We start from the raw sequence: 11,507 nt of genomic DNA on the forward strand, positions 1-11,507 counted from the left end.
GGGCTGGGCATACGCCTGACTTGGTCCCCAGGCAAAGGAAATCCAGGCCCCAGCCCAGACGAGGGAGCCTCCATCCTCACCGCCAGCCCTCCCTGCCCCCACGCCTAGCTTTCAAATCTCAGAATCAATAATCCGCACTCAGCCAGTTTATTAAAGGCAGGGGGCTTCATCAGGGGTCCAGAAGGGAGAAACTGGGAGCTGCCCCACCCTCCTCTCTCAGCTCCCCACTTCTCCAGCAATTCATCTACAGCCCAGCCCCAGGGCCTGACCCTAGGAGGAGGGGCTGGCGTCAGGCAGACTGCACTGCATAAATACTCGGAGGCCACAGCCTGAATCAGCAGCGTCAAGGGGGCAGGGAGACCCGAGACCGGGTTTGGGGCAGGAAGGAGGGCACCTCCCCCAGGGCTTGTCCTGAGCCCAAGGACCCACAAAGCTAGAGAGAGGGGGTCAGTGGGCTGCCCTGGGGTCTGAGGCTGCAGCCAGCCCTGTCCAGCGAGGCTGGCAGGTGGCTCCAGGTTGCCGGGGAGGAGCGGAGTGCCACCAGGCCAGGGTCCAGGTGCAGGGTGGGGTCAGGTGCTGTTGCCCTGCTCCTGCTCAAAGAGCAGCATGGCCAGCTGGGTGCGGGAGCCGAGGCCCTCGAGCATGCTCTGGCGGCAGCGGTGGAACAGGTCCTCGCTGAGCTGCGCGCTGCACGGCTGGGCCCGGTAGCGCTGCAGCAGCGCCGGCTCCACTGCCCGCAGCACGTGCAGGCTGGAGAAGCGCAGGAACAGCTCATACACGTCCATGCTCTCCAGCAGCTCCTCCTCCTGCTCCGAGGCTGCTGCCAGCCGCCCGCGGGCCGCCACGTAGTCGGAGTTGTAAAAACAGGCCTCGCTGGCTGCCTGGCGATCAAAGTGGCCCGTGTCTCGGCCCAGCTCCGGGGGCCCGGGGCCCTGTGGCGGGGCCACAGCCGGGTGGAAGGCCTGGAAGTGCATGGGAAAGAAGGCCTGCCAGCCAGAGATGGCGTGCATGCGGCAGCGGTTCAGGAAGTCAGGCGTGAGCACCGTGTCTGGCCCGGCCAGCAGGAACAGCGTGTCCAGCGGGTGCTTCTTGGAGAGCAGATCCATGAGGCGTAGTGGTGAGGGCGCGGCTGTCTGCACGCTAAGCCAGGGCACCCGGGCCCCAGGGAATCGCCGCTCCAGCTCTGCCACGTGGGCCTTGACGGGCGCGAAGACATCTGCATGGGCCGCCCTCTGGGCCTGTCGTGGCTCATACAGTAGCAGCAGGGTCAGAGCGGCTGCAGCATCCCCAGGTTCCAGTGCCGCGGTGGCAAAGGCCTCCAGGAAGCCCGAAGCCAGGTCACGCTCGGCCGCAGCCAGAGGCAGTAGCACAGTGAGACGTGAGGCCTCAGTGACATAGGGCACAGGCAAGATCTCCACGCGGCTCAGCGGTCGCAGCAGCTGCACCCGGCGGGTGAGGGGCCGCCGGCCGCCCTGGGGGGTCAGTGCTTCCAGCTGTAAGTCCAGCGTGTACTCCATTCCCCGGGCAGGGTCGAAGCGGCGGTAGCCGTTAACCAGCTGCTGCTTCTGGAGTTGCAAGGCTGGGCGGTAGCGGCGGTTGAGCTCCTCCAGGGCTGCCCCTAGAACGTCGGCCACGTCAGCTCGGTCAGCCCCACGCAGCGGGCAGCGGGGCGAACCATCAGCACAGGAGAAAGCATGCTGCTCTGTGAAATAGTCCCAGCGCAGCACTTCAAAGCGGGAGGCAGGACGCGACGGCGCTGGAATGCCCACGGGCCAGGCGGCCGCCCGCTCCCCATCAGCGGCCAGACGACTGGTGTTCTGGATCTCCCACTGCGTTGGAGAAACAGACCATGAGTGAGGCAGAGACCCCGGGGTCCCGCACACAGCTGGGGGACTGAGCTGGCAGCAGGTGCTACTCAGGATGGTCCCCAGGGCCCCCACCTGTCCTTCTCCAGGTTGAGGCAGCCTAAGAGTTAAAGGAGGGAGGGTTCTGGAGGGGCTTCTCTGGAAAGGTAGAAACAAACAGGGACTGGGAAGCAGGTTTGTCCTGTGATCCTAGGGCTAAGTTTTATTTCCTTGGGATCTCTGAGACCTCTCAGCACCCCCTCCACCCCCAGCCCAGACAGTACCTGCAACTCCTGGATCTCCTGGTATGTGCGTTCCAGCTCAGCCCGAGCAAAGGCCTTGTGCAGCTGGTACATGTGCACAGGGTCACGCACAGGGTGGGCTGTCAGGGCGCTGCGGAAACGAGGGTCCCCCTCCTGCAAAGGCTCCCCTGGGCTCAGCTCCAGATAGCTATAGTGTACCCCCTGGGGAGAGGAAGGGAAGGGGTCCGTAATGGGAAAAAAGGTGGGACAGCCTCGCTCACCTCATAGTGTGTCTCATCTCCCCATCCTATGACCTGTTGTGGGCTTGGAGTCAGAAATCTGTGGGTTTAAGTCCACCTCAACCAGTTGTGAGCTTGTGTGACCTTGGGTAAGCCTCTGCTAGCTCATCTGTGAAATGGGCATGCATCCTATCTCAGAGCTGTCCAGAGGCTCAAATAAAATAATAATAGCCAAACACTGAAGACCTACTATGTGCAAGGCGCTCTTATTTTTTCTAATCCTTGTAATAACTCTGAGCAATACTGATTTCCATTGGTATGGATAAGGATACTGAAGGTCAGGAGATTCAGTAATTTACCCAAGGTCATAGGGATAGAAAATGACAGAAGTGGGAGGAAAACCCAGGCCTATTTCTCCAACCACCGCTTTGCCTCTCAGGGGGAAATGCACAAACTCAGAGAGGAGGTACCAGTGGGGCGGCTTATCTTCCCACCTCATGATCGCCAGTGCAGCCCACCCCAGTGGCATCAAGGATGCAGCGTCCCAGCCACTCATCTGGGCGCGCACTGACGATGTCGTTGCGGCAGCCTTCCAGGTGGGGGCGCAGCTGCTGCAGCAGTGTGCGCGACAGCAGCACCCCAAAGCCGCCATGGCAGTAGCGGCCTGGGGCGGGGTCTCCGCCAATGAAGTCCTGGGGTCGGCCCAGATAGAGGTGGGCAGCGGCTGCCAGGCTGAGGTGGCCAGCTAGACGCGCCAGTCCGTGCGCCTCCGTGTAGGTGGCATCAGACACTAGAAAGAACCAATCAAAGTCGTCGCCGTGCTGCTCCAGCAGGTGGCGCAGCGCCAGGTGCAGGTGCCCAATGGGCCGCTCCTCGCCCAGCGTCACCACGGCCATGCCCGGTGGTGCCCGGCGGCCCCGCGAGCCTGTCAGGAACACCACACGCTCTAGCCGGTGCCCCAGAGTGCGGTTCACGGCCACACCCAGCGTGGGCAACGTGGCCTGTGAGGTCAGCACCGCCACTAGCAGCCTCTGCCTGATGCCCAGCTCCGTGCTGATGTAGCGAGTCCTGGGGAGAAGATGGCACAAAGTTATCAAAAAGACAACAGGGCAGGCAGAAGGCAGCAGACACAGGCTCGGGCAGGCCATGTCCTCTCTGGGCCTGTTTCCTCACCTCGGAATAGGACAAGAACAACTCTTTCCTAGGGGTCACGAGGATCTAAGCTTTACCTACAGAGTGCTTCTGGGAGATGGCAATATCCATGCAGATATGCGAGATATACTGTGGGTCAGATTCCCTGTTCATGACTTAGCAGTGGTGTCCCTGAGCAAGTTATTGAATCTACCTGAGCCTCAGTACCCTCTTCTGCAAAGTGGGGTTGATCGTATCTATTTGAAGCACTTAGCCAAATGCTTGGCACATGGGTACTCTACACACCATGTATACACTTATGTCTACATAAATATGCCATTATACCACCCATACATCACACGAGTAAAAGAATATATGGCATAGAGATGTATTGGTGTGTTTGGGGGAGGGGCAAACTGGGGCTCAGGGGTTCCAGTAAGTTCCCTTCCATAAGGCAGAAGGTAAGTTGCAGAACTGCAATTTGAACTCAGCATTATTTAGGAGAAATGATTTCAACTCTTTGGCAGAGGCACTAACAGGATGAGTACATCACCCCTCCCCCTAAATCTCGCCGCGAGGTGTCCCACCCAGGAACAAGAGACACAGGTAAATCCTAGTTCTCTTTCCCTCTCTCTATGCACCCACTCTATATACCAGTCATTTCTCTAAACACAACAGCCCAGCCAGGGAGCTAAGAGGATCTTTGGGGGACCATGGGGTCAAGCTGGTTTCTCACAGAGTCGGGTAAGTTCAGCCCAAGCCCGGACTGGGCCAGAGGAGGGCCTCAGATGGACTCCACAGCTCCCAGGGAAGCAGGGCCATCGGAAGTTATCGGGACCCAAAGACTTCCTGGCCAGTCAGCCCCTTCCTTCCGGAGCCTGACCCGGCCCCTGGCGGCCTCCCCGGCGCGCCGTCCCGGCCGGTGCCCAGGGGGTGGGGCTGGCGGGGCTGATCCCTACCTGACGGCCTTTTTGGCGGCCTGGCCCGGCTGTGCGGGGTGGTAGGGCAAGACACGCGGCTCCCAGTTCTCCCCGGCGCCTGCGCCGGCCCCGGGCCTCTCGCGCTCCGCTCCGGGCTGCACCGAGTTGGGCCGGCGCGCCGCGTTGGTGTTGCCGCGCGGCGGCAGCTCAGAATCTCCGGGTTGAGGCGGCCCTGGGCCGCACGGCTCCTCCACCCAGGTGACGCTGAGCAGGCTCAGGGTGAAGCCCAGGGAGATGCCCACAGCCACGGGCCCTGCGGGCCGCAGCACCGACAGCAGCAGCGATGCCCGCATGGCGCCCGGACCGCGGGCCCCGGCCCCGGAGCGGCCCCCGAGCAGCCCGAGAAGGCTCCGAGGGGGCGGGACCGGGGAGGGGGCGGATCCGGAGGGCCCGGGCCCAGAGGGCGGCCCGCTCCCTCCCCGCCGAGCAGAGCCCGCGGCCCGAGCCGACTCCCCTGCGCCGCGCTCCGACCCCCCTCCAGCCGCCGCCCGGTACCGCGCAGGGTCCCCGCGCCCGGCGCGCGAGCCTCCGCCGCGGCCGCCGCTGTCCGACGTGTCACTGCGAGGGCCCCGCCCCCGGGGTGGGGTTTCGGGCTCCTGCTACCGGAGAGGGAGGAGAAGGGGGAGGGGAAAGGGGAAGGACCCCCGGAAGTGCCCCCTCCTCGGTGCGCGAGAGCGAGACGCCGGGGCGGAGTCCCCTGCCTCCCCCCGGCGTGGTTGGTGCGTCCCGGGTGACGTCAGAAGCAGCCCGCCCCTGCCTGATGGTGCGCCCTGAGTGACGTCAGGAGCAGAGGCCGGAGCTGTCCATCAGCACCAAAGGCCGCGGGCGGGCTCAGGGCATGGGGCCGCGGCTCCGGGGCAGCCCGAGCCCCTGCGCCCGCTCCTTTCCCTTCCCCGGGGCCAGCCCGGGTCCCCGGACGCCGCGGGACTGGAGCGCCAGCCGGTGTTGGACGCGGAGCGGCGACGCTGCCGCGCGGAGACCGCTCCCTCCGGCCCAGGAGCCCCCTTCCTCGAACGGCGGACTTTCCCCGGACCCCAGTCAGCTGGGGCCTCCGGCGACCCGCCACCCCGGCCCCTCCGGCCCCTGCACAGCCTCTTTGGCTCAGAAACTCGGGTCGCCTCCAGCCCAGGTAGATCTTGGACAATACCAGATTTAAGCCGCCCACAGAGGAATCCCCTGGCTGCCTCCTTCTCACCGGCAGCACACTGCCCTCATCTCCCCCAACCCAGGCCCCCTTTTAACTCCTTCCTCCTGGCCCCCTCTAGCCAGGCACTTTTGTCTCCCTTTGTCTTGTGGCCCCACTTCAGGGATGCTCCCAGAGCTGCCGGATGTGGGCACCACTCCTTTGTCCACCGTGTCCTTGCCTAGTTCCCCCACTCCCATTCTCGCCCCCATCCTGGTGGAGACCTAGGACTCCTCCTTGACCCCAACTTGCTGTCTGTCAGGCTGACCTGGGGGAGTGACTCCCTCTCGTCCCCAGCACTATGCCGGGCACTGCGGCGACGCTGCGGTTCCAGCTGCTGCCCCCCGAACCAGATGATGCCTTCTGGGGTGCACCCTGTGAACAGCCCCTGGAGCGCAGGTACCAGGCACTGCCGGCCCTCGTCTGCATCATGTGCTGTCTGTTTGGAGTCGTCTACTGCTTCTTCGGTGAGACCCCCATCTCATCCCTCACCTGAGCTCCCCTCTGTTTCCCCAAGTTACTTTTGCGAGACACCCCGAATCTTCTCCAGAACTTCACCGCTACCACCCCCCCCATGGATAACTATTTTTCTTTTCCTTCTTTCTTTCATCACACTCATGTTCATAGATCATCTAGACTCTAGATCCTAGAGAACAGAGGTTTTTGAGTTAGGTTGGAATTTGAACCTGGCTCTGCACCTTACTGATTGTGATGCCTTGGGCACATTAACCTGCCTGAGCCTCAGTTTTCTCATCTAAACAATGGGAACAATGATATTTCTCTCACGTAGGGTTGTTGTAAGAATTAGGAGGCATTCAACAAATAATAGCTATTGTGGTGAAGATGTATTTGGGTCCCTGTGCGAGATAGCACTGAAAACATTTAGCAGAGTGATTAAACATGATCTCCTCCCACAGGACATATTGTCTGATGGGGGAGAGACTTCTGGAACAGTCATACCTGTGATACATATTAGAGTGGGCTAGATGGAAGTCATACACATGGAGATTGCCTACAAGGCAGACTCCAGTAATAAGGGCTGCTGTGAACAATTGTACAGGATGGGTACTGCACAAAGGAGTTCAGTTGAATGGGCAAGTGGGGGCTGAAATCCACTTTCCAAACTCCAGGCCTTGGCAAAAGGCTGCTTTGCCTAGAAGAAGGCACACCTTTTTCTCATTTGCACAAAGGTGCCAGATGAGCTAAAGGAGTGAGTGCCCAGTGATTCTACAGCAAGAGTTACAGAACTTCAGAGAGGGGAACAAACTATGGGCTGGGGACCCAAGGAAAGTGGATTATATGCAACTGGAAGAAGTGCAAAGGAAGCTTGGAGGTTTGGGTTCTAGGCCGGGCAGAGGTGGGGTGAGACGTGTTCTCTGCAGCCTCTTCACCTCCCCCTAGAATGGCTGGGTAGTAGGAGAGATGGGAGCCAGATGGCCCCTCCCCTTCCACCTCCACACTCTGGCTGAACAACTGCAGAGTGGGCAGGAGGAAGTGCCCCTCCAAGGGTTCAGGACACATTTTGGGTGTGGCCTCACCCCCTCCACTCTCCATACCCACTCCCTCTGCAGTTTCTCAGTGCAGCCTGACCCTCCCCCCGCCGGGGATTCTCTGCCACCCTACCCCTCTTGGGCGCCCCTCTCCCAGGCTCTTGAACTCAGAGCCCTTGCCCATGTCCTATGCCCCTTTCTGACCCCAAAACCTCCTGGACCCTGATTCTTCCCCTCATTCCTAGAACTGAATCTCCTCTTTCTGACCTTTCTTTTTGGCTCTCCTTGACCCCTTGACCCCCATCTCTGACTTCCATCTTCCCCACTGTTCAGGATCTACAAGTCTCTCACCCTTCCAGATACCCTTAATGGGCCTAATAGCCCATAACCTCCATTTTTCTGAAACTCCACAACCACTATTTCTCCCTATAATCCTCTTTGACTCCCTATGACCCCTTGTAAGCCCAGTGACCCCCAATCACCCCACAGTTATCTATTACCTTCTGTCCGACTGACTCCTTCTATTGCTCTTAACTCTCTGGTCCCTATGACTTCACTGTCTGATTGCTTCCTCCCCCCACTGTGATCTCAATGATCCCATTGCTCTGGCCTCAGTATTACCCTCTCTCCCTCAGAAACCCTTTAACACTCTCAATGATTCCACATCTGTCAATCCCTCTGACATGCAAAGACCTCATCTCCTGGGACCCCACCCCAATAACTCTGCTTCTCTGTTCTCCTTGCAACCTTCTAATGATGTCATATCTCTGGGACCCCTCAGAGCCTTCATCTTTCTGAACCTGTGTGGCCCTCATTTCTCAAGTTCCAACTTCCAAATGCCTCACAGCTCTGAACAATCGCTCCCCAAAGACTCCAGTGACTCTATTGCTGATCCCCTTGTGACCCCAGTGACCTAGCTCTGACCCCTATGATCCCAAAGACCCCAGTGACCCTATCACTGGTTCACTCTTGACTCCAATGATCTATCTCTGACTCCTCTGACCCTCAAAGTCCCCGTGCTTCTCTCAATGACTCCTCTTCCCAGTGACTCCCAATGTCCTATCTCTTGGACCTCCCTTGACCCCAGTGGTCCCATCACTGAGGCCCTCAGGACCCCCGTGGCCCCCAGTTCTCTGATCTTAGTGTCCCGCCTCTGGCTGCCCTGTGATTCCAGGTCCCTGACCCCTCTGACCTCCTGCCTCCAGCCTGGTGGCCCCTCACTAGCCCCTGTTCCCCTCCAGGTTACCGCTGCTTCAAGGCAGTGCTCTTCCTCACGGGGTTGCTGTTTGGCTCCGTGGTCATCTTCCTGCTGTGCTACCGAGAGCGGGTGCTGGAGACGCAGCTGAGTGCCGGGGCGAGTGCGGGCATCGCGCTTGGCATCGGACTGCTCTGCGGGCTGGTGGCCATGCTGGTGCGCAGCGTAGGCCTCTTCCTGGTGGGGCTGCTGCTCGGGCTGCTGCTCGCCGCTGCCGCCCTGCTGGGCTCCGCACCCTATTACCAGCCAGGCTCCGTGTGGGGCCCCCTGGGGCTGCTGCTGGGGGGCGGCCTGCTCTGTGCCCTGCTCACGCTGCGCTGGCCCCGCCCGCTTACCACCCTGGCCACCGCCGTGACTGGTGCTGCGCTCATCGCCACCGCCGCTGACTACTTTGCAGAGCTACTACTGCTGGGGCGCTACGCGGTGGAGCGACTGCGGGCCGCCCCAGTGCCCCCTCTCTGCTGGCGGAGCTGGGCCCTGCTGGCGCTGTGGCCCCTGCTCAGCCTGATGGGCGTCCTGGTGCAGTGGCGGGTGACAGCCGAGAGAGACTCCCACACAGAAGGTGAGAGGGCACAGGCCAGGGTGGGCATGAGAGAAATGGGTGGCCAGGGACGGGTGGGGGACTAAGTGACTGGGGAGGGGGGAAGAAGCTGTGCACACCAGCACCGGAAGGCCTCCACAGTGAGAGAGCTGACCTGCTCAGGGTCTGGGAAGATAGGGCCTCAGTGCCACCATTCCTTCCACAACAATTACGGAGCAGCAGCTCTGTGCCAAGCCCAGTCCAGGCACCTCAGCAGAGACAAAACAGAAAGGTCCTTGCCCTCATGGGTTACATTCAGGTCAGGGGAGACAGACAACAGACATGCAGACAAGCCAGATAATTCCGGTTGTGCAGAATGATATGAAAGAGATATGCAGGGTAATATGGAATAGAGACACGGTGGCCAAGGAAGGCCACTTGGAAGAGGTGACATTGAAGCAGAGACCTGAAGGACAGGGGCCAGCCATGCAAGGTGCTAGAGAAGAGGAGCAGCAGGGGTGAGGGCCCAAGAAGGAGTGAGCTTGGCTCATTGAGGACGTGGCTGGAGTGTGGTGGGTGAGGGATGCCAACTGTGTGGCCTGGGGGCCATGAGGACTGGGTTTTATTAGCAGGGCAATGAGATGCCATTGGAGACAAAAGCAGGGGAGGATATAACCTAACTCAGCCTTTGGGATGCTCACCCTGGCTGCTGAATGTAGAAAGCACTCGGGAAGGCAAGCGTAGAAGGGAGCCCAGTGAGGGGGCAGCTGTGGTTGTCTAGGTGAGAGGTGACGATGGTTGGTCTCCATGATTCACCTATGGCTCAGGATTGGAAAAGGGGTAACAGCAGTGGAGGGGGGACCTGGAAGTCCAGGAATCTTTCGTAAAGGCCTTGGGGAGAAAAGAACAACTGCATTCCCATCTGGGAGGTGGGAGACCGGGAAGGAAGAGGGTGTGGGTTACGGACTAGGGGAAGCTGAAAGCCTGGAGCGCCAGAGGGGGAGGGCCGGGGGCTGGGGAAGATGAGGCACCCTTCTCTGCCCATCCCCTCTCAGTGGTCATCAGCCGGCAGCGACGACGAGTGCAGCTGATGCGGATTCGCCAGCAGGAAGAGCGCAAGGAGAAGCGGCGGAAGAAGAGACCCCCACGGGCCCCCCCCAGAGGCCCCCGAGCTCCTCCAAGGCCCGGGCCCCCTGACCCTGCTTATCGGCGCAGGCCAGTGCCCATCAAACGCTTCAATGGAGATGTCCTCTCCCCGGTCAGCACCCCAAGCCCCTCCAGCCCGAAGAGGGGAGAAGGGAGTGTTGTGGACTCTGTCCCAGCAGGATAGGGCCCTGAACAGTAGCGTCACTGTCGCAAAGCCCTAGCATGTCTCTACCCCTGGGGACCCCTGCTCCAGGACCCCAATGGGTCCAGCTCTGGGGTCAGGGGAAAGGTGTCCTGAGGATGAGTTTTAATGAGGTATGGGTGGGGCAGGGTCCCAGGGCTGTGCACCATGCGGGTGGTGAGGTTCTGGGGCTGCAGGGACAGGATGAGGTGGCTCTCGGGGCAGGGGTCTGTGGTGGCTTTCTCACACTGGCCTTACTCTCCCACAGAGCTACATCCAGAGCTTCCGGGACCGGCAGACGGGGAGCTCCCTGAGCTCCTTCATGGCCTCGCCCACAGATGCGGACTATGAGTATGGGTCCCAGGGGCCACTGACGGCCTGCTCGGGGCCCCCTGTGCGGGTGTAGCAGGATGGCTGCTCCTGCCCACCTAGACTCTGTGGTCACCAGCTCTGCCGGCTTGGGGAGGCCTGCTGGGCCACTGCCCAGCCCGCCTGACCCTGAGCCTTTGGCTGTCCCTCTGCCCAGCTGGAGAGGGCTGGCCTAGCACTAGAGAGGAGGACCTGTCTCAGGCTGGGCCTGGCCCGAGGGGAAAGCCCCCTCCCACACTCCCGAGGGGCTCCTGAGGGACTCGGGGTGTGAGCCCCATTGGGGTGTGCTCAGGGTTATGAGTGTGTCACCTGTGTTTGTGTGTGTGTGTGTGTGCGTGTGTGGAGGGGTGGGCTTGGACAGGACACTGGGACCTTTGCCTTAGATTTCTGATGGGTAGGGCTTCTCCAAGGTGGGCCCCCTCCTCTCCCACTGCTGGGGCCCCGTGGCCACCCTTCTGCATGTCTAAGAGGAGGAGCCTGCCTTCCTCCCCCATCGCCCCGCCTCTCAACCAGACTCATCTAAGGCTGCTTGTCTTTGTCCACCAGGCAAATTGCAGCACCCCCACCCTGGTCCCCTGTCCTCTGCAAAGCCACCAGCCTGAGGGCAGTGGCAGGGGATGGGTGTAGGGGGGTGCTGCGCTGGGCTGGGCTGGGGAAGGGTGCTGGGGGGGAGGGGGCTTAAATGCACGGTGCATGTCTGGTGTCTGTCCTGCCACCTGGACACCTCATGCTTGTGTCTCCCCCCACCCCACCCCACCCCACCCTGTTTTACATCTTTTATAAATGTGCCAAACTGTGTGGGTTCTGCCAGGAGTGGTGGTCTTTGGTGGCTGGCACCTCCAGGGTCCAAGCTGGAAGCACTGCACCCCTTGTCCCCTGTGTCACTCACTACGCAGGGGCTCCAGACAAGTTCTTCCCTCCTGTGTC

At 60.8% G+C, this 11,507-nt stretch overlaps 2 protein-coding genes across 3 annotated transcripts; one reads left to right on the top strand and one right to left on the bottom strand.

Annotated features, from left to right (window-relative positions):
• Positions 1–131: 131 nt before the first annotated feature.
• Positions 132–5,005, bottom strand: CHPF (chondroitin polymerizing factor). The gene is made up of 4 exons (XM_001492074.6): positions 4,416–5,005; positions 2,820–3,393; positions 2,129–2,308; positions 132–1,829 (listed from the first exon to the last, which is right to left on the bottom strand). Exons 1-4 carry the CDS (start codon positions 4,727–4,729, stop codon positions 570–572), a joined length of 2,328 nt encoding a protein of 775 aa, XP_001492124.4. The 5' UTR covers positions 4,730–5,005; the 3' UTR covers positions 132–569.
• Positions 5,006–5,099: 94 nt separating this feature from the next.
• Positions 5,100–11,378, top strand: TMEM198 (transmembrane protein 198). 2 transcript variants are annotated; one of them, XM_005610636.4, is made up of 5 exons: positions 5,100–5,565; positions 5,882–6,086; positions 8,351–8,926; positions 9,940–10,142; positions 10,480–11,378. In XM_005610636.4, exons 2-5 carry the CDS (start codon positions 5,921–5,923, stop codon positions 10,615–10,617), a joined length of 1,083 nt encoding a protein of 360 aa, XP_005610693.1. In that variant the 5' UTR covers positions 5,100–5,565; positions 5,882–5,920; the 3' UTR covers positions 10,618–11,378. The 2 variants fall into 2 exon arrangements, with proteins under 2 accessions (XP_005610693.1, XP_001494200.4); XM_001494150.6 differs by having other exon boundaries at positions 5,155–5,565; positions 5,917–6,086.
• Positions 11,379–11,507: the final 129 nt, after the last annotated feature.

Source organism: Equus caballus, chromosome 6 (assembly GCF_041296265.1).
Source record: "Equus caballus isolate H_3958 breed thoroughbred chromosome 6, TB-T2T, whole genome shotgun sequence".
In the NCBI taxonomy this organism is placed as follows: domain Eukaryota; kingdom Metazoa; phylum Chordata; class Mammalia; order Perissodactyla; family Equidae; genus Equus; species Equus caballus.